We start from the raw sequence: 22,622 nt of genomic DNA, 5'->3' as shown, positions 1-22,622 counted from the left end.
TTCATCAAAAAGTAAATAGATCAGAGCGTTTTTATGTCAATGTTATAACAGTAAAGAGTGCCCCGCTGCCATGAAATATATGTATATACATTTTCTCCATACACTGACACAGAACAAGAGATACCTTATTATAATATGTTTTAATTGTTCAGAAAAAAACCTTGAATTTTTCGCTTGCTGTTACGCTTTTGGTACCCCTTTCAGGAGAATGACCCATATACATGCATGTGGTCTCTTTTGTTTAGAGGTCCCTAAGGGCCACAGAGAAACATCTGGAAGAACCAAAAGGGAGGGACGAGACAGTAAAAGGGAGAAATGATAACGTGGAAAAGAGCAATGAAACTAGACAGAAAAAGATTGCGGCATGATAGGCAGATTGAAATGAGAAATGAAGGCATAATGCGCAGGAATGACGGTTCTAAGTAAAATGGTATAGTGAAGTCTGGAGAAAGTTACACAAAGAAAAGGTGTAGCTTTTGTCCTCTAAAGTCTCCACTCAGAATGTGGTGATCAAGCAAAAATAAACCTGAGTAATGAGAATTAGTCTAGTGTGGAAATTAACTATAAAAGACGCAGGGCGAGAATGAATAGGAAGCATCAAAATGGTATGCAGTAGAGCACAGACCTCCACCAAGGCTGAACACTCCAGCGGAGTCAGTTTGCCGCTTCATATCATAATTCACTGCGCTAGCTAGGCAGGCGTTAAATTTGCGTACAAATAGAAGTGCGATGATGGTGCCACGTGATTACACTGTGATAGTGAAGATGACAGTCGGGCTGGCTGTCATTATGTAACATCACCTGCTTGACATGTGGACAGGAGAGCAGTGATAAGTAAGTTTACCATAGGTCGTGTCGTGATGCATGATATGCCGTTATGCCTCAGAGATGAAAAAGGACATTGTTCAGAAAACACGTTTTAACTGTAAGTCAATTGAGCTCAGGAGAATAAGTGGTTTTCTCACGAGTGCCTTTATTCTCTTATTTATGTGTTTCATGAGACAAGCTTTGCTTTTTTCGTGTATTTTTGCACCACTTCCTGTTCCCTGCTCTTTGCGTGGAGTCTTATCACAACCTCAACCCCCATTTCTTTCTAAACAGATATTCACAACATAACATTGTGTTCAGGGTGGCACGGCGGTCTAGTGGTTAGCGCGCAGACCTCACAGCTAGGAGACCAGGGTTCAATTCCACCCTCGGCCATCTCTGTGTGGAGTTTGCATGTTCTCCCCGTTCATGCGTGGGTTTTCTCCGGGTACTCCGGTTTCCAAAACATGTTAGGTTAATTGTCCATAGGTATGAATGTGAGTGTGAATGGTTGTTTGTCTATATGTGCCCTGTGATTGGCTGGCGACCAGTCCAGGGTGTACCGCGCCTCTCGCCCAAAGACAGCTGGGATAGGCTCCAGCGACCCTTGTGAGGAAAAAGCGGTAGAAAATGAATGAATGAATGAACATTGTGTTCATTCATGTACACAACCACTCCTGCTTGCAAATGTGTTTTGTTGAAATGAATGCATTATTCACTAACAAAGTATGGAACATGTGCATGACAAACTCTGCTAAATAAGACATAACTTCCTTGGTGGAGGTAAAAAAAACAGCAGTTAAAATGGATTTATAAGAGTGGAGGGAAAAAAAGAGGTGGTCCAAAAATAGAGCCAGAACACAAGAAAGTAAGCCTTGACAGCCTTGTCTGAATGACTAACACGTCTGTCACTGAGTTGCAAGGCATGGAGAGGGGAAATGTGTGTTGTGAGGTTGTATGTGTGTGTGAGAGATCGGAGGTGTGTGTGTGTGTGTGCATTTGTGTGTTTGTGCCAAGCAGCATGTAGGGGTCCAGTGAAGCAGGCCGCCTGTGCTTCGTACCCTCATTCCGTCCGATTGCCATGACGACCCCATTAATCAGCCAGGCTGGCACAGAGCAGGGTTCCCAACCCAGCCTGAGATCAATACACACACACACGTACACACATGGCGAATGGACACACACACACACTGAACTGAGGAATGCGAATTTAAAAAAGGTGAAAAAAAAATGTGGTCATGATTAGAATGTTCAATGTTACTTCAAGCTTCAAGTCCTTTTGATGTAAAAGTCATAATTATGTGTAATATATTTCTCCTGCATTCCCAAAACAACTCTCTCACTGTATGAACCAAAGATTGATTCAGTTTGCTTTTAGGTTAGCTTGCTTTAAAAAGTGTTTTCTTTATTTTTCTCAAGCTGCCTGATGTCTGGTGCCTCCCACTTTGAAAATTGCTGCTATAAATCCTATTTATTGGTGTTTGTACTGTTTAAACGCTACTATAGCCTCGTCATATGAAGTCCAATTTTCTATTCACAAACACAAGTATTATCTAATGTTCACCGACATTAGTATGTCCCACAGACTTGAATGTAGCATTATAGTATACAGTATTCTGTTGCAGTGTAGTTTACTGAACTTATGTGCAACAATAGAGCGCCTGTGCATCAAAGGCAGGTGTGTGACAAATGACCGTCACCAAAATAAGTCTATGCCATGTCAATGAGCCTGTCGCACACACCCACTCAGACACCCGCCCACACACAAACACGGAGTGTTCCATATCAATGAGAAGGTGAAAGGTCTCCATTTACATCTTGTATTAATTATGAGTGACTTGGCAAAGGTCACAGAGGGAGAAGAAGCCACGCGTTTGGACAGAATATAGATCTATACTTGTACCTCTTCTCCTCCATTCACTCTCCTTGCCTTGATCTATCACGCTGTCTCTCCCTGCCTCCATTTGTACTTATACACTATAGTGACATTTAGTACTACACATGCTAAATAAGACCTTGCAGCTGAGCGCAACACTTGTCATGCACAGAACCGGACAAGTTTAATATGACCAAACTCATGGAGTATTTGAAGAAACTCCCACAGGATGCCAAGAAGTCATTAGCTGTAACAGAAAAGATGACAAGCTCCGGTCGTGGGTGAGGACAGTTGGGTTTAAATGCTTAATTGAGCTCCTTGAACGTCGCTATATGATGCCTAGCCGTCAATACATTGTGGATAAAATGATACCCCAGATGCTTAAAAAAGTGAGTTAGTTTTTCTCTACTGTTATTGATTATTGTTAATATCTATTATTATTGTAATATCACTTGATCAAGCCCTTTCTAACATTCCACATGACAAAATAACTAAGAAAGTTATCAATGACTTGTGCTGATATCAGTATCAGCCGACATTCAAGGTGGCAGTATCGGATCGGAAGTGAAGAAACTGCATAGGGTTTAAACTACCACCACAAAAATAAACATATTGTTAAATGAATATGTGTACACAAAACATTATTACTTTTGTATCCACCCCAAGTGTGTCGTAGCTGTATATTGACCATATACTGAGTCTATACAAAAGCATTAGAGAGAATGCATGCGTGTATGCGTGGACTCTTACCTCCACAGTGAGTGCTATCACTGCAGTTGAGTTGAGTGTCGGGTCCAGCTGGAGCTTCTTGTAGATGAGTTTATAATTTGAAATGACACCATTGGGCTCTCTTGGTTCACTCCATTTCAGATGGATAGAGTATGCACCTGTGTAGAACACGCACAACTATTACTAATTACATTCAAAGCAATTATTTTCAAGTGACGCACCTGTAGGCGTGGCAGTGGGAGGAGCCATATCGTTTGGTACGGCTGACAGAGTCCGGGCCAGCGTCCTGTCACTCAGAGTTGAGCCTTTAGAGTTGTAAGCTTGAACCCTATACCAGTAGGAGGTGAAGGGCTGCAAGGAAGGGCTTGCATCAAAAAACTCTAGTGGTCCACTAGACCAGATGAAAACCAGAAGTTCCTCCTCTGTTTCCACTGGGGACCTTGGGAAATAAATCACTAAATTAATAACACAATGACATAAGTGTAATATTCTTATTTTTTTACTGAGCTATATCGAGCCATATTATACGAGGATGTTGTTGATTGTAGTGAGTGACTTTGATTTATGGATGCAAATGTAGAATTTACATGTTCCATGTCACAGATAGGACCTTGGACCTGGTATTCCTTGTCCACAATGATTTCCTGTTTGTCTTCAATTCTGTAGCTTCATTTCCTGTTTTATTCGTAAGCATCACCTTTATTTCAGCACCTGAATTTGTGTCCTCCTGCTAGTTTCTGAATGATTGTCTTTTTCAAGTCTTCTTGTTGGATGTTTGTTTTGCAAGCGATTTACTACCTGCATGTTACATTCTGTCTGTATTGTGGCAAGCAGTAGTCTGAGCTCACTCGCTCCTTATTCATTCATTCATTTTCTACTGTTTACAAGACAAACAACCATTCACACTCACATTCATACCTATGGACAATTTGGATTTGCCAATTAACCTAAGTTTTTGGAATGTTTTTGGAATGTGGGAGGAAGCCGGAGTCCCCAGAGAAAACCCACGCATTCACGGGGAGAACATGCCAAGTCCACACAGAGATGGAGAGGGTGGAATTGAACTCGGTCTCCTAACTGCGAGGCCTGTGTGCTAACCACTAGTCCACCATGCAGCTTTAGCTCCTTTTTCTTTACATTTTCACTGAAACCTGTTCATGGAAGCTAACACCTGTTTTTCCAATTTAACAAAAGACTCCATTGACTGCACCCGTTGCTACGTGTCTGCATCCTGAGGTAACACCACTTGCTATGGTACCAATTTATGACATTACAACTATAAACAAAGTAGATAAACGATCCTTGTATACGTAAACTGCACTAAAATACAAGTCTGTAGGTAAACTCAGGTGGCCACATGAGTGCATGTGAGAGAAAAATATTGCTACTATTGCTAGTCCCTGTTTGCCTGAGTCTCGTCATGCCAGGTGTGTCACAGTGTGTATGTATACGTCTATGCTAATGTGTGTTTCCTGAGGACTTAAAGGGCTTAGTCCCGTCTGACCCTGCATACAAATCACACACACTTTGGTCAACAAGCAGCCCCCGACCTTCAGCGTGACTTAAAACACGCAGGAGTAGCACATGCACGTATATAAGTGGCTGCTCTGCTTTTACCTAAAACTTTCAGCTAATCTGCACTACATGCATGCATTTGTGGAGTAGACACTTGAACCCGAACAACTTGGAGCAGAGATGTAAACAAGATAATGCAAGTATTGCATTTGGGTACGTTACCTGTATATATGGTAGGAGGTGATGAGGCCATTTGTTTTTTCGGGGGGAGACCAGTGGATCTCTAAGACACCGGGACCAGCTGCTGTTACTGAGGGTGGTGGTAGACCTTTTGGTGCAGCTTCTAAAGTCTGAACATAAATACCCTTTCCTATGCCACACCCCCCTACATGGGACAAAACAAGAGACTGGTCACATTTTGTAGTCATACCAGACATCTAAATACATTTTTCATACAATTTTTATTACCACTAATAGGGTCCTAACTGTTGGGATTCATTTTGAGGTGGATGTGATTATAAATGGCACAATACATATATTTTTTTCTTACAAGAGGCTTACATGAGTAGCGTCCCAGACTTACCAGTCTGACAGGCCTGCACTCGGACATGGTAGGTGGTGAAAGGCTGTAGACCTTTCACAGTCAGGTTCAGGTCTTGGCCTGTGGGATGCACTGCGGCACTGTCACTTCCTGGATTCAACAAAATGTTGTAATGTACAAGCTGGCTGATGTTGAACTGGGCTGTGGGAAAAGTAAGGTTCAAGAGGATCATTAGACTGGAGTAGATTTGAGGAGTTCCAGAAGTATTTGACAATGTATTTGACAATGAGATGATTATTTTGCAGCATTAATTCAGTATTTAGTCCACACTGTATGTATATCCCGGAAAGTCTTGAGTTTTTAAAAGAGTTTTTTCAACTCACCACACAAACGTGTAATATTTTGACCTCAAAACGGGTGGAAAAAAACACACAACTACATAAACACACTGACCCTCCCCAGATACACACACACCTGGAGTGTTAATATTCTCGGTGGAGATTTTTCCATAATTCAGGCCAACTGTATTGTGATGGGTTATTCAACATTCATGAACTGTGGATATCTTGTGAACGAACTGATTACTGGACAAATGAAAGACTTCAATTATTCACCCCCCCAACTTACATATGCACACACACAGACGCGCGCGCACACACCCAAATGTACACAGCACCCTCACTTGTGACTATGGAAAAGTGGACTTTTAATATCACACACGCTGAGAGATATTTATGAGTAAGCCACCTCCTCCCTTCCCCTCATAAGTTTGACTGACATTGTGATTTTCAAGTTGTGTTATGTACTTTCCCGTCAAAAAACATAACCATACACCTCTTTCTTGACGTTTTGTACACAAAGCAGCACCACTACAATGGATGAATTTATTCTAAAGGTACTGTCAATGTCATTTTAATAGCCATACATCAGTATAGGCATACAAAGAAGCAAACAGATGTGTATGTATGTACGCACAGACAGGCACATCGTCAGTGAGAGACACACACATACACACGCACTCATACACCAGTCAGAGACACTCCAGACTCTGGGCTCAGGGAGTTAACCAAGCGTGAGAACCCAGACGATATTTCCTCACCTTTAAAATCAACCCATAATGACAATAGAATAGACCTGCCTATGGAAATATCTCCACACTGATGTGCCCACACACACACACACACACACACACACACACACACACACACAACCACACAAGAAATATACCCAAGCGAAACATCACACAAACCCATGCATGCAACAAAGCAAAGTGTCTTTGTTGGTTGGCCCTATAAGCAGTTTCCGAGATAGGAAATCATGCTAATGAGAGCGTAATAGTCGGCGATAGATGGGTTAGGGCAGACAATCACTGGCCCATAAGCATGAAACTCAGTCCTGAGTGTTTGCTACAGAGTGTGTGTGTGTGTGTGTGTGTGTGTGTGTGTGTATGTGTGCGCTTGCATGCACAAGTCCAGAGAGGCCAGAAGGTGACTGGTAAACTACTTTCGGGATTTTGTTTGGATTTGACCCCAGTGAGAAGTGATTCAACGGGAGAAGATTGTGTGCTTGGTTCACTGCAGTCCATCTGTGCTACAGGGTTATAAATATCTAGTTCATCTTTTAAAAACTGTCATTAAAAGACAAATATTAATGTCATAATTCATTATATCATTAGAAACACCATGACAATGATGACTAATCTGCATGTCATTTTGATGAAGACGCTGTAAAAATGACCATCCATCTGTTTGCACTGCTACTCACCAGGAGCGGACCAGACCAAGGAGATGGAGTGGGGGCCTGTGATTGTCACATTGTGTGGAGCTGGGATCCCAGTGGGGCACGAGGCTGGTGTTTTTATTATGTATTTGTCACTCAGACCAACCCCGCCGCCTGTGCTGGCCTCCAGTTCATAAACATACCTAAAGAGATGGTTATACAGGGTTTATTAACACTGACTAAAAAAGCATACACATAAACACACTCTATACGTAAAGGGCATGGCACATCATCATATGACATGTTTTGTTATTTTATACTGACTTCATCATGTGAGTAAAAATGTTTCCTGTTCCACTTCATTATGCTCAACTGTTCAATCACATTGGGATATTGATTATGCTCAGAGTGGATTCTTTGATACAATGGATCATTTCAGTTAACTCCAGTGGAACTTCAACATTAGAATGCCTTAACGGTGGTACTTTTGTATTTTTGTTGCTAAAACTGTCACACACATTGAGGTAAAATCCTCACATCATCATGCAAGACTTCAGCTCAAGTCGGCGTCCAAAAGGATTAACTTGATAAATGTGTGTGCTTTTTCTTTGGCTTTTAGTAGCGTTGTCATGAGATCTTGATTCAGATTAGAATTTTTTGTCTCTCAACATGTGGGCTTGTTTAACAGTGGTACATGTATGCCGTATTTTTTACCTGCATTGTAAATTATGACCTACTTAAGGTGAATTTGATGATTTCTGCAAAAAAAAAATGCCTATTTAATGAAAATATAATCAGCCAGGGATTTACATCATGTTTTGGCAGTAATGGCATACATAACCTTACTCCTGGACTTCTAAGTTACTGATTGCATTTATGGACCAATCCTAAAATCTCTGCTGGTTATCAATAATTCCTCAAGGTGTCACAAAATCTCACCAGACTTGACCAAATTTCTCATTCGCAAAATGGGATGATAATAAATAAATGAATAGCACAATAAATGAAAATTAACGTGTTCATTTTGCCGGCCTCAATATATTGCCATGTGCATGCATGTTTGTTTGTTTTTCTTCATATCCCGCCTCCAGACAGGCAGGAAGATAATTCACTCTGCATTGGTTTCAGCACCTAGGCACATACTGTATGATTCACAGAACAACTGCATGAATGGAGTGAGCCTTTGAGCCTGATTTTGTCAGTAATACAGTCTCTACACAGTGCAGAAGAGTAGTAGAAATGATGTTAGATTGAATATAATTCAATATATTATACAAATTTCCCCACTGAGGGACGAATAAAGGCATATCTTAATCTTAATATTTTTTTCACTGAACTTTTCTTTTCGATACGCTATGTTAAAAATCTTGTTATGTCTCGTTCTTGTCTTATCTTGTGAACAAAGTGTGTCATGACACCTCCAATAATTGAAGAAAAAAATTTGTTTCACAATCTATCAGTTAATGCCTGTTTGTAATTTTATTATGAAGCCTCTAGTGACTTCCCTTGAAAAAAGCAACATCAATAAAGATATACTTTCTACTAGAATTATCATGGATTTCATCATTTATCATTTATTTCTGTACACTTTTCCATCTGTCCCGCCCGCCTCTCCCGACACGCTCGCTCCCCCTCTTGGGCATGACATCATAAGATAGATTCTCCTTTTAAGAGCGTGTGGCTGGTTGGTGCTAAAGCCTACATTAGCTGTGTAAGTGGCCCGCTATTTAACATTAAAAGCCTTTAATTTGCTATAAACTCGGCCACACGTGCATTAATAGGTGGTGGTCCTAGGTTATTGTTCCTGGGCTGAGCATTTTAAACAGGAGGCCATTAGCACCTTGACGGTGGGTTACAAGACAGTCGAGAAAAAAGGTTTGAAAGGCACTTGCATGTACATAAAAACGTTAAAAAAAATACACTTACTAGGGGGGAAGGAGAGGGAAAGAAAGAGAGATGAAGTAATGAAGAGTAGGATTAAATGGTACACTTTATCATAGAGAGACATTTGCTTAAACTTAAACTCCACCATGGGGTGTCCAAATAAAATGATGATGATGTGTGTGAATGCGTGTGAATGGGCGATTTGCATCCCTGCGGCAGTGCATGTGTGTCCTATGGGTCCAGCCACAGGGAATAGGTTAATTCTCTCGTCATCTTAGACACTTCCTGGAGTGCCGAAGCAAAGTGACAGCTAATCAACATTGTCATAAATAATCAATGGCCACTTGGAGCTGTCTCGAGTACACACACACACACACACACACACACACAAAGTCATGCCTGGACACACTCCCCCACACACATAGGAGGTAAAAACACACGACATATAGATAATGGGACCAGTGCTCCCTGTGTAATTCTCACTTGCAGGGCTAAATTGCGAAAAGAAGGAGAACGGGAATGAGGTGAGAGGGTGAGGATGGCAGGGGAGGAGGTATTTTAAAAAGGGGGGGGGAAGCAAAGGGGGTCGGGACAGGGATGCCTTCTGGCAGACAGTAAGGAATTAAGGAAAATTAAATGTCACACAGATACTAACATAGCCCTTACATCAGGGGTCTCAAACACGTGGCCCGCGGGCCAAATGTGGCACACAGGACACTAGTTTGAGGCCCCCGCCTTGATATGAAAGTTTAATGTTAGTGCGGCCCGCGCAAGTTTGATATGGATGCTGTATGGTATCATGTACCCAGAAAAAATTATTACGTTTGATTAATGTTCATGTTAAAGGCTAAATAACTGTTAATAGTTATCCTCCCTCTCCGTGTGGAAGTGGTAAGTTTTTGGCTATTTAAGTTTAAAGGAAATAACTTGAAGGCTACCGTTTAGGTCGCTAGCTCTCCAGTTTGCGAGTTAGCATGTGTCTCAAGACCCTGCAGTTGCGCAATATGTTGTAAATAAAAAGAGTATAAATGTGACTATAGTCGTGTTTTGTCATGTCTACAGGGCTCTAATAATGCTTTGTTCATTTTAATCTAAAAAAAATAATTTGTCTACCCACCAACTATATGTGGTTTCTTAAATTTTTATTATTTGCAGTTTTATTATTATTATTATTATTATATTTATTACTGATTGATTTTCTTTATTCTTGATTTGTTTATTTATTTTTCATCTTATTTTGTGCAGAAAAATAAAAATTAAGGTATTTGAGAACAGTGGAATGTTTTATCAGAGCTTTTATTGTAGAAAATCGGAACCAAAGCACTGAAAAAGTTTGGATATTTTTCTGTTTTTAATAAATGCGTTTTTTTTGGGGGGGGGAAACCTGATGCGGCCCAGTCTCACCCAGACCCTAGCTCCAGTGGCCCCCAAGTAAATTGCGTTTGAGACCCCTGCCTTACATTCTTTATCTATATGTTAAGGTTTTGATTTTGCACACTTCATACGCTGTCTGTCTATTTAGCTATCATTTTTCACTCTCCCTATAATTAAAAGGGCAAATCAAACTCTGAAAAAGGCATAGATTAATAAAGGTTAAATGAAAATGAACAAATACATCAAATCTACGCTCTGCTGCTGTCTGCAAGCAAGATTCTGATCAGATTTGTGATTTCACTACATGGGAATGTGCATCTTTGGCATGTCAAATATTTGCTCATCGAATGGCACAAACAGACATATCGTGAGCGCAGTCCTCAGAGGGAGACATGCATGGGCAGATAGTGGAGCCTTTAAAGCGGGGGTCACCCCCATACAGCACATACACATGTGGAATTAAATTAATTACAGGGCGACGAGTGCAGTGTGATATTGCAGGTCTGTTTGCGCTGCTGCATGGAAGCCGGGCGTACCTGCGGTTTGGCGAGAGTCTAGTGTCGGTGTAATTCTGCTCACGGGAGTCGCCGGTAAAAATAACGTGACCGTCTCTGCGCAGTCGGTAACGGGAGACCTGTCCATTAGGCCTGGCCGGCTGATCCCAGAACAGCTCCACCGCAGATGTGTTGACGGCCACGTGTCTGGGTCTTGGCCACACACCTACAGGTGGAGAAGATAAACAGTTATGTCTCAGTTAATTAGTCTGTGTAAAATATTATTTCCTTTTACATGTAATTATAAATGTTTTAAAGATTTTTTTAAAACTGAGTACTGACTCAAGTGGTTGGTGTTTGATATTATTGACTATGGCATTCAATTATGTATGAAGTGCTGCTTGTAAAATAACAGAGGTAATAATGAATTATGTCCATGAGAGAAGAAAATAGGAACAAATTGAGAATGTAAATCAATTCTGTTATTGAAGGGCATCCACACTTTTCAATTATGATATACTGTATATATCTTCCAATTTAAATGTTTTTTTTAAATAACCAAGCATCATGTCCCAGATAGATAATATGCTACTGTAAATTACACAATTTAATTAATTTAAGTTGATGTGATTGATTTATGCAGTGGCGCCGTCATTGAAGTGAAGACACGTCAGTAAATGGAAGGGGTGGGGGGGCAAATGGGAGGGGCCTAAGGTGGAAATGCGGGAGTAAAGAGGTTAAATGTAGCACAAAAACAACATGGAGATATAGAACAGGGCTGGCATATAATGAGTTGGAAAGGTCCATGCTGAATATCCCTGGATGGAAAATAAAATATGAAATAAATAAATAATATTGTTCTTGAACATAATATAACACAATATAAAAATGAGAGACAGTGTTTATGAAACCATTTAAAGTGTAGTTACATGTCCAATTGGAGTAAACCAACAAAACAAGTACGTGTGTTTGTACCAGTGGGAGCAGCTTGGAGGGTGCGTCCTGTAGAAGGTGAACTGGTGCCACATCCCACAGCTGTGCAGGTCACCAGCACAAAAGTGTAGTCTGTGAATGGCTGCAAACCTACATAACACAGACAGAAAATGATAATTTATATGCACACAAACATCCATTTAATGCAACATTCTATTTTTCTCCTTCTTACAGACCATAGTTGACCCTAGAACAGTGATGAAAAGGGAAAATGAGTGTCCACATGTCCACAAGAGGGACAAATAATGGGACATCTTTCCCAACATGCATCCCATTTCAGATCTTGCATTCCTCCCTCCCTCCTCCATTCTTGCCACTCTCAATAGATGCATCCATATCTGTCGGCGCTAAATTATGCATGCCATAACTCAATAATGAACCGACGTAAAGACGGGCAGCAGTGGAGCTGACACGGGATGGGAGCGGTCCGACAATGTAATGTCATCAGGTTTTGATCTATGATAATTATGATACCTTTGTATGCGTTTAGGCTACGGCGTCCTGACATGATTTATTTATAGGCACCCTTGCTATGCAGTTTTAAAGAAATCACATAACCACTTGAGTGGATTTTTAAGTGGATGGAATTTTTGTTTTTGTGAAGAAATGCATCAAATTCATAGAAAATATATTTTAAATAACTTATTTACGCATTTAGGTACTGCCCTGTTTTTAGGTGCAAGGTGGCTGACCTAAACAGCCCAATGCAAATGCAAAAAGATGTCAAGGGAGTTGACTGAATGTGTTATGGTCATTCACTTAGCAGCTGACTGCATATAACGGCTTGCAAATCAAATTCATGACAAAACGAAAAGGGTAAAACAACTTTAGTTCAAATAATGACTCCAACAATAGACTGTGGCACTGCATGGTATGGGCCACAGACTTATGTATATTGATTACATTAAGCATATATTCTGCATAATTCCATGCCATGCAATAAATAACATTGATTTAATAATTTACTTGTTGAACAAATATATTTATCTACACTTTTAGGATCAAGAATTACAATGCATTTAAATGTGTTTTATTCAGAAGTAAAATGTCTCATTTTCTAATAGCCAGTATGCATTTTCATAGTATTATAATGGAAGACACCTCTTAAATAAACATCTTATTGACACAATTTAGCCAGTAATCTAACTCATCTGTTCCCGCCCACTGTGCATGTTTGGATGCTCGTGGGGACGAAGAAGGAGACCCAACTGTGCGTCTCAGCTGCGAGTCTGCCATTACGGACCACATGTGACACACACACACGTCTCACGCTTCGCCACAGCTTCCTCACGTCGCTCGCTACTGCTTAACATGCCTTGTGGGGCCCCTGTACTTAACACTACCACTGATCAATTTGTATGTTAGTGAGTGTGTGTGTGTGTTCTCACTACCGTCCTGTGGGTGGGGTAAATAAAGAAAGTCTGTCAGTGAGGGTTGAATAGTAAAGGCTATGTCACACCATTTAACCTGTGCTATAAAGCACACATGTGTAACATAGTAAATGTGATCAATGCTGGTGATGTGTTTGGTGCAACTCTGAATTAACACATTTGATATACAAGCCATTTAGTCAACCTAATAAAATGAGAATATGAAGTGTGCATGATGAATAATAACTCAAGAATCCCAAATAATTTTTCTTTGACTACTGTCTTTAACTTTATGAACTTCTCACTCGACACACACACACACACGCACACACACACACAGGGATGACCTTTACCACTCATCCTAAAGAGGGCAGTATTGTTCTGTTGCAGAAGCGAGGGTACTGCATCTCCACTAGTGTGTGTGTGTGTGTACTTATGGGAGCGCACTCTCATACATTCAGCCGTGTGCTTATATGGCTGATTATGGAACAAGAGAAGAAGCTTCAATCATTTAAACAGTGATCACCAAGAAGTGAAAAAACGGGTGGAGGACATTGTGATGTCTGTGACTGTGATTGCAAGAGCAGGAAAAACCTTGACATATATGTGGAAACACACACACAGAGACTGCTATAGATCCACAGTTTGTGTGTGTGTGTGTGTGTGTGTGTGTGTTGTGGCAGTCCATAAAAATAACTGACCCAAAATGGAATTTTATTGACAGTTTGCCGTTGCTTGTTGGCATCAGAGAACTTGATAAGATGATGTGTCTCGCCTGAACTGTCGCCTGATACACAACACAAAGAGCCACGGACAGTCGACGTGAGGGTGAAGGAGGCGATATAGTGAGCTGCAGGAGGTACCCGGGAGACAAATATAACACAGTCAAACCTGGCACGTCCAAGTTTGTGCATGATTTGGTTAAGTCAGTTTGTGTTACTCCTTCTTTTGGACTAGTAACAAACTACTCCATTTGAAGTATCGTTCTGCAAAGTCAAGTGCCCAAACAAAGCGCCCTACATGTTGCCGACTTCCTGTTCGTGCCTTGATAAAGAACGTGAGAAACACAATTGAACTCGATCTCACCAGGATGTGAAGAGAAGTCTGCACCAACAAGGTTCCAAAGTTCATGTACAACAATAATTATTTTCTATAAAATCTACTTTTGTTAATATTTTTGGGAGTCTGTAACGGATTAATTGAATTTATATTTTATCGTATGGGATCAATTCCCATGGTTTTCGTACATTTCGTGAATTACGAACAAAAAAACAAAAACAAAACAAAAAAACCCAACAAATTTTACCAGGGTAAATAAAAACATATAGCAAAATGCAACAAAGTGAGGATACAATAAGATTCATGCATAGAAATGATTCAACAAAGTATGATCAGGAACAAGAAAGGAGGAAGAAAGCAGAACAAGGAGGGAGCGAGCTTTGATAACACCTCTTCTAAATAATTAAGAGTTTGACTTCCTGTCTGTGGCTCTCTGATGCGTCCAGAATAGAACACCGAGATCAAATTTACAAATACATATGTACACGCACAACCCAACCTACCGATAAAAAACAAACAAACCCAGACACTGATAATCTAATCTAATTTAAGTAAGTATATTAGTATGAATTCTTAATGTGAATTACTGTGAATGTGAAGCTGCAACAATTAATTGATTAATCCATGGTTAATCAATTACCCAATAAATGGACAACTATTTCAATATGTAAACATCCATGAAAGCAGACCCAACCACTAACTGTAGGTGTTTGTTTCATATTGATTTGGGCCAACTGTGGCCTAACCGACTATTTCATTAACTGAAACAAGCTTCAGATTAATCGACTAAGAAAATCATCATGATTGTATTTTTGTGTACATTATTGTTAAACTATTTCACAAACATTGAGATTTTTTTCATCACTTATTAAAATAATTGTTAGCCGTAGCCCTATTTGGAAGTACAGTGAAGATGTTAATTTCTAATAAATTCAGTGAGTCGGGTACGTGTAGGTGACGTGTGGCTCATATGTCTACGTTGCCACCATATTGGATGTGGCAAGAGAGAACATGGGAAGATGCGTTATATGGAATTGCACCAACTGGTTAACAGTTCAAACAAGATCTCACATGACTATATTCCACAGGTAAGGCTGATAAAAATACTTTTGACTGTACTTAGCCATTATAACATTACTTTACAATCAGAATTTACAGTACCACACTGACTGTATATGCTGTGAACATGAGAGAGGGAAGGAAACCTGCCAAACATCTGCCGCATCTCATTTTTCTTTCTTTTAGTAGCTCACAGTATCAGGAAGTTACCGTGTTTTTTTTTTTTTTTTTTTAAACACTGATGAGACAGGATGGCTACATGAAAAGAAAAGTACCCGTCTGACTTCTTTTCACCGTGTCTACACGCTTGACACCTTTGCTGGAGCACAGACCAATCAGAAGGCACACTTCAGCCAGTGTAAAAAAAAAAATAAAAAAAAAAGATCGAAATCATGAATAAATAAAAGAACATACTCTATTCCCTGCCGTTGTGAATTAATAATGAGCCTACAAAAGGCCAATTAAACACATGATTAATGCCATAATCTATATAATTGCAGGCAATCATTCATCGTGAGCTAATGACGGCAATGTTTAATATCGATTCACATGGGGTACCTTTGAACAGCAGTGCTTAATTCTTTCTATGAAGTGTCATAATTGCAAACAGCTAAAAATGCTATTAATAACAACCCTATTTGTTGCCTTTCCTGAAGGAAATCATTGATCAACTGTAAGCAGAAACACACTTGGGCGTGGTAAGCAATTATTCTGATATAATAAAGGATATGTATATAATAAAGAATATACTGTGTATATAAATATATAATACAAACAGTGTAATTGAGTTTACAAATAAATTCGGCAGTTTAGTATAAGACAGTGGTCATCAACACAATGAAACAATGTATGCAATGGTTCCAACTTTAGAACTTAGATGAAGAAGAGGATTTTAAACAGTAGCAATAATTGCATACACAGTATTTCCATTTCTCCTTGACGCTATTTAAAAAGTCTCATTTTTGTTGTCTTGTTTGCACTGGCACCACTCAAGGCCTTTTTGCAATAACAATTGAATATTTATTTACTGAAAGCTGGTCAATTTCTGAGCATTGTTGATCTCTTTGCTTTAAAATGTCGGACAACTGTGCTTGGGCGCACTTGACACCCACTCTATGGTTCTTTTGACTAGGGTAAGTGGTTACCTGGCCCCAGTGTATGTCTGCTACGTACGTGTTATATAATTCATGCACTCGTTCTTTTTGTCGCTGCCACCTTGCGTCCTCGTGTCGCGCAGAGGATATCCAAATTATAAAGTCTGGGAAGGCTCCTCCAAATGGAGTCTACAAATGTGTCCTACTTCCCTATTGAATGGAGGTCCGCATTCAGACCATCCTTTGTGGCTCATCATGTCCCATGATTCTTTGTGTGCTGCCGTCTAGCCCTTAAAAAAATGTCAACACTATGGTGCAAAGTGGGGAGAAACCCAAGTATTGATTTATTAATAAGTATTGATATGCTGGTATTGATTTATTTGCGCAAGTAGACAGTTTGATGTGTGGAGCCTTAAATCTTTCTATGGAAAAGTTGACTTTAGTCGCTAACACATTTACGTTTTCTCATCATCAAGCCAAGTTAAAACAATTACTGAAGGATAGGCCAATCCAGAGTAATTTACACTTTTTACGTGTAATTTACGTGTTTTGAAGGCGTCCTGTCTTCATCTCCATATCGCAAGGCTTAGGTCCATGTTCTGAAAGTTCTCTATTTCATCTCTGAATGTTTTTTCTCCACAAAAACTATTAACGCATCCCCAAATCTTCGCTATAATCACTGAAATCATCCTCTGTCTCGTACTCGCCATGTTTGTGTAGCTGAGTGATATTACTCGGATGATGTCACTTCCGGAAATGAGGCTGAACCGCGAGAGCTACTTTGTTGTGGGTTGCGCCATGAACTATATGAATCATGTCAGGGACCTTTTACGCCATTGTGTTCATGTTTGTGTTATGGTGATGGTATAGGGCCTCAAGCTGTAGTATTTCTGTATGAACAAAATATGCAAACCTTCACACGTACAGTACACTCGACATGAGAACATTTGGAATGGGATGGCGGAGTGTGATCTGTTACTTTTGAGTTCCACCATATGCGCAAATTCTGCATGTGTGTCTGAGCACATGAAGGGCTGGGCATAAGAGACTGCAGTGGAAATCAGATGTATATTCAGTCATTAGACGGCTTCCACAAAGCAGCATACATAAATACATAAATGCATGGCAGAGTAAATGAGGGAGGGTGGACAGAGGAGGAGTTGACAGACAAGGAGACGGTTTAAAGATGACAAAGTAAGGAAGGGAAGATGGAATAGTACAAGGGGTGTGAAAAGATGACATGAGAACAAAAAGAAAGGGTAAGAAAAGCTGATAAAAAGTAAAAGGGGTGGGGGGAAGAGGTAAGATAGAAAAGACGGATGGTCAATGAAGAAAATGGCAGAAACGGTGCCTTACCAGTCACGGTATAATTCCCGGGTGCATCGGTGTAAGTAAACAGGGTGCCCACACCACTCTGGTTCAGGTGATACCACAGTACTCTTCCATTGGGACGTGCAGGTTGGATCCAGCTCACGAGAAGAGATGAGGGGCTCAAGGCTCTTATCGTTGGAGATTGCACCCCCTCGGGGACTCCTTGAACTGTTAGTGCCACCATCTAAACACACACAGGCATACAAACACAGAGACAGAAAAATATTCCATTTTGATACCAAAATACTATTTTACTTTCTTATAGAACCTTAATCATTAATTTGAAAAATGTGCTCATTTACAGTCATATAAAATAACAAACAAACCTTGACTCTCTGAAAAAAAATCAACATTGTTTACATCAGGGGTCTCAAACTCAATTTACCTGGGGGCCACCGGAGCTAGGTTCTGGGTGAAGCCGGGCCGCATCAGGTTTTCAAAAAACCCAAAACGCATTTATTAAAAACTGGAAAAAATATCAATAAAAAAAAACTATCTTCAATGCTTTTGTTTCAGTACTTTGGTTCCGGTTTTCCACACCAAAATATCTGATAAAACATTCCACTGTTCTCAAATATCTTAATTTTTATTTTTCTATACACAAAATAAGATAAAAATAAATAAATAAACTAATTAAGAATAAAGACAATAAATTAATCAGTAATAAATAAGTAAAAAAATAACAAAACAGCAAATAAGAAAAACGTAAGAAACCACATACAGTTGGTAGAGAAATTATTTTTTTCAGATTCAAATGTACAGTATTAACAGTTATTTAACCTTTAACATGAACATTAATGAAACATAATAACTTTACCCAATTAGCAAGTTAGCATCGTACTCAGTTCCATCTGGGAGCAGCGTCGTAACTTTAACATGTTTGATGAGATGCTTTATCTCGACGTGTATTTTCCGTTTTATTCCAAATCATTTCCTGCATTTATTTGTACCCAGCGTCATAAGCCTTTAGCTTCATTGCTAATCCAAAGCAAAACAGGGCGGGGTAACAGGGTAGGGTAACAGTATGGGCGGGGCAAAATCATGTTAATTGTGTCCGGTGTGCACACAGCTTTAAGCTGTCATTTCAACATTAAACTTTGGTATCAAGGTGGGGGCCACAAACTAGCGTTTCACGGGCAGCATTTGGCCTGCAGGCCGCGAGTTTGAAACCCCTGGTTTACATCATTTATTTATATAGCATTTCTACATGTGAAAGTAGTTGCACCACTGTACAGCTTAAATCCTAACTTGTAACAATGGCCAGGAATACAGAACGTCTACAGAGGACCCCGTTATTGTGAATTCTAGGTGTGATATCAGTAGGTGACCGACGGATGAAAGAGAGACCATAGAATCACTGGGCAATCTGCTGCTAATGGCAACAGGGATATCCTGCCTTAATAGACTGTCACAGACACTTCCCCTACCTGTCCGGCACAGTGCTATGCAATTAGAACAATGCTACTACAGCTAAAGAGACACACAAACACACAGGTACGTGGTGGTATATACACATGGAGACAAACTGCCAGCAAAGGTTCAACACCTGGATCTTATTTATTAACCAGGAAAAAAGCCCATATAACCATTTATGACAAATGGAAATGCTGGAAATGGATTCTACTTAATGAACTGTAACCACAACAACACAATGACGCACTAATACCTTCCAAGTAGCATTGTTAACTGCCTGACAGGGATGAAACAAAAGAAAATGCATTTGTAAAAGTTATTAAATTAGGGCTGTCAAATGATAATAATTTTTAAACTATACTAATCATGGTTTTGAAATGTTTGTGGCATGTGCGCAGAAAAGGCTTCTTCCGCATAACTTTTCCATACAGCATCCGCCTTGTGCACTGAATAGTGTAACGATGCACAGTGACACCATCTGCCCCAAGATCATGTTGCAGGTCTGTGGAGCTGGTCTGTGGGTTGGGTTTCATTGTTCTCACCATACTTCGCCTCTGCTTATCTAAGATTTTTCTTGGTCTGCCACTCCGGGCCTTAACTAGAACTGTGCCTGTGGTCTTCCATTTCCTCACTGTGTTCCTCAGAGTGGAACCTGACAGCTGAAATCTCTGAGCTAGCTTTTGTATCCTTCCCCTAGATCATGATGTTGAACAATTTTTGCTTTCAGGTCATTTGACAGTTGTTTTGAGGCTACCATGTTGCTACTCTTCAGAGGAGATGCAACTTGGAATGGGCCACCTTATTGGCTTCACTTGTGTATGCAGGTCAAGGGTCAATGAGCTTACCAGCTGTGTTTAAATAATTATTGCACACTTTCTGTTAAGCCTATAAACTTCCTTTCATTTGTCTGCTATATGATATATTTAACAGGAATTGCTGATACCAAAACAGTGATTTATAAAGCAAAATCTTGAAAATTACCAGGAGTGCCCAAACCTTTTCCATACTACTGTAAATGGGGTAAGAAAACTGCTCATCTTGTATGTTTTTTTTAGTAGCTAGTATTAATACGCACACTGAGTTCGTCGTAAACAACAGTATGGCAGGTGTAAAACACATGCGTTTCACAACAACAGCTGAGTTGTAAAACCTATATTTTAAAGCGCATGCAGAGGTATGCAAAGCATGCTGACCACTCAGGATACTACTGTCATGTTGAGTTAATAAAAAAAAAAACTACAGCAGGCACTGTCTATGTTTTTTGATCCAGTGTTAATTATCAACACTGGTGGTGATTTGCTTTTTTTTCGACCACGCACCGGCGGTCTTGGACTTGGCAGTGAACTGAGTAGAGCATTTATACTATTATTTAACTCACTAATAAACATACTGGTTTCTGTGTGTTAATCCTCTGTATACAATTAATACATGTTCCTAAGCAAAGGGTTGGTGAGTGTATTCTTCTCCTAAGAAGGATGAAAGTATGCAGTAAAACTATGGATTCTTAGCACTCAACTCTAAGTGATTACATAGAAGTAGAAACTTTGTAAAAGAATAAGGAAAACGATCATCAGACATAAAAAGCTGATGATGGAAGAGAAAATGTAAGCGCAAGCTTCGGAGACAATGGGAGTGAAGAAGAAGTCAAAATGAGGACAACAGCTGAGGCAGGGCGGCAATCCTATCACAGGAATGACAGCAGACAAATAGCGGAGGCAACAGGACAGGAGCATTTGAAGACAAAGCAGGAACCAATCGGTCTTCCAACCTCTCTAAGTGACCAAGCGTATTAGATCAGCACCTTCTGTTGTCACGGCAGGTGTGCGCTTGTGTGTGTCCACCGGCGCCCTGGGCTTGTGTATGTGGACGGATGAGGTACGGATGCCAGGTAATTGCAGTGGTGTATTAGGTTAGGCCACGTCATCCCATAATTGGGAGTGTTTGGCCAATTTTCACTGGTGTACAAACTAATTCAAGTCACTCCCCTTTCACCCTCTACTGGGACTGGGTGCAGTGGGTCTGTACACTTTATGTGTATGTGTGTGTATCTGAGTGAGAAACCGTGAGAGATTGAGTTTGTTGCTTTTCAACCCCCAAAAATATAAGAACACCATCACTGCATATGTTACCAAGTGTTATCAGTTTCAGAGAACAGATAAAAGTAGCAGCTTCCTGGATCAATAAGAATGAGTCATGAATCCATCAATTAATTAATTGTGGACACATTGGGTATCTTGAAAGAAACAATCGGCTGACGGTGCGTCTCTTAAACAAAACAAGAGCCTGGGCTGTGGTGAAAGTATTGCGACTTAGCTTGCCTTGACTGAAAACCGTTTTTAAAATATTTTTTAATTGTATTTAACTTACATTCCTACCAGCAACCGCTCAAAAGTTCAACAAAAAGTTCCACAGGACACGTGTTATCTTCCATTGACGCATTGGCCTATTTACGTAACTTTTCAGCAAATAATATTAATACGTTTTCAATCAGCTATAAAAGCAAGACAGACACTTTTCAACAGGAGCTTTCATCTGTGCTAAGCCGGCGAAATTAATTGTTGTGGTGATATCAGCTCAGCTACAGCTCGAGAGATAGCAGAGGGGAGTTACTGTGTGAAGCTATTATGGATGCTATCACAAACATCAGGTGGACTCAGCAAATCCACAGCCTTCCATACTGGAGGGAGAGCACATGCAGCTTGTTCTGACACGGAAACAGCAAAACATCCACACAGTGGGAAAATATGAAGAAAGAACAGTACATAATAGTTGCAGAGAGTAGGATAAAACACACGGTTCAAGAGGCGTTTATGGATCTCAGCCTGAAAGACAACAAGTTTAAAGCAAAGGTAATAAAAACTTGTGTAAAACTACTAGTTTTTGTCTTCCTGAGTTTCTAGGACTTTCTCTTTGTTTGTTTACGTATTGGTCAATTCAATTCCTGCTACCACTAATAAGAAGTTCATGGGGTTGGCCTTGTTATACCTTGTACCATACACATATCATTTAACCATCATTGATCATTGAAGATGTCCGTTGTACGATTCCACTCAACTCATTCCACTCTTTTGCACAGAACACCACAGATGGAAAGACAGAGACAGTCTTACCTTTGTACTATCAGTGCAACCAGCTCGGTTGCAGGCCCGAAGCTGGTAGCTGAATTCCTGGAAAGGCTTTATCCCGCCCATGTCTGTGAATGTATATTCATCACCACGGTAACGTTCTTGTCCATCACGCAGTATAACATAGTGGGTTATGACTCCTGACAAAATGGAAAACAATAATTCAAAAAAAAGTTTTTTTAACTGCAAATTAGTGACC

At 40.1% G+C, this 22,622-nt stretch overlaps 1 protein-coding gene across 1 annotated transcript in view; it reads right to left on the bottom strand.

Moving 5' to 3' along the window:
• Window positions 1–22,622, bottom strand: part of ush2a (Usher syndrome 2A (autosomal recessive, mild)) — a 153,944-nt gene that overhangs the window by 21,859 nt on the left and 109,463 nt on the right. The window contains exons 67-75 of the mRNA XM_078795872.1: window positions 22,409–22,563; window positions 17,871–18,069; window positions 11,915–12,022; window positions 10,982–11,165; window positions 7,233–7,390; window positions 5,511–5,669; window positions 5,150–5,312; window positions 3,634–3,851; window positions 3,434–3,570 (exon numbers count right to left, since the gene is read on the bottom strand). Coding sequence (XP_078651998.1) covers window positions 3,434–3,570; window positions 3,634–3,851; window positions 5,150–5,312; window positions 5,511–5,669; window positions 7,233–7,390; window positions 10,982–11,165; window positions 11,915–12,022; window positions 17,871–18,069; window positions 22,409–22,563 — 1,481 coding nt within the window. The remainder of the gene's footprint in view (window positions 1–3,433; window positions 3,571–3,633; window positions 3,852–5,149; window positions 5,313–5,510; window positions 5,670–7,232; window positions 7,391–10,981; window positions 11,166–11,914; window positions 12,023–17,870; window positions 18,070–22,408; window positions 22,564–22,622) is intronic.

Source organism: Doryrhamphus excisus, linkage group LG13 (assembly GCF_037039965.1).
Source record: "Doryrhamphus excisus strain RoL-2023G ecotype Guam linkage group LG13, RoL_Dexc_Guam_v1.1, whole genome shotgun sequence".
NCBI lineage: Eukaryota > Metazoa > Chordata > Actinopteri > Syngnathiformes > Syngnathidae > Doryrhamphus > Doryrhamphus excisus.
Note: the sequence above shows the minus strand (reverse complement) of the source record. Positions and strands in the feature narration are given on the sequence as shown.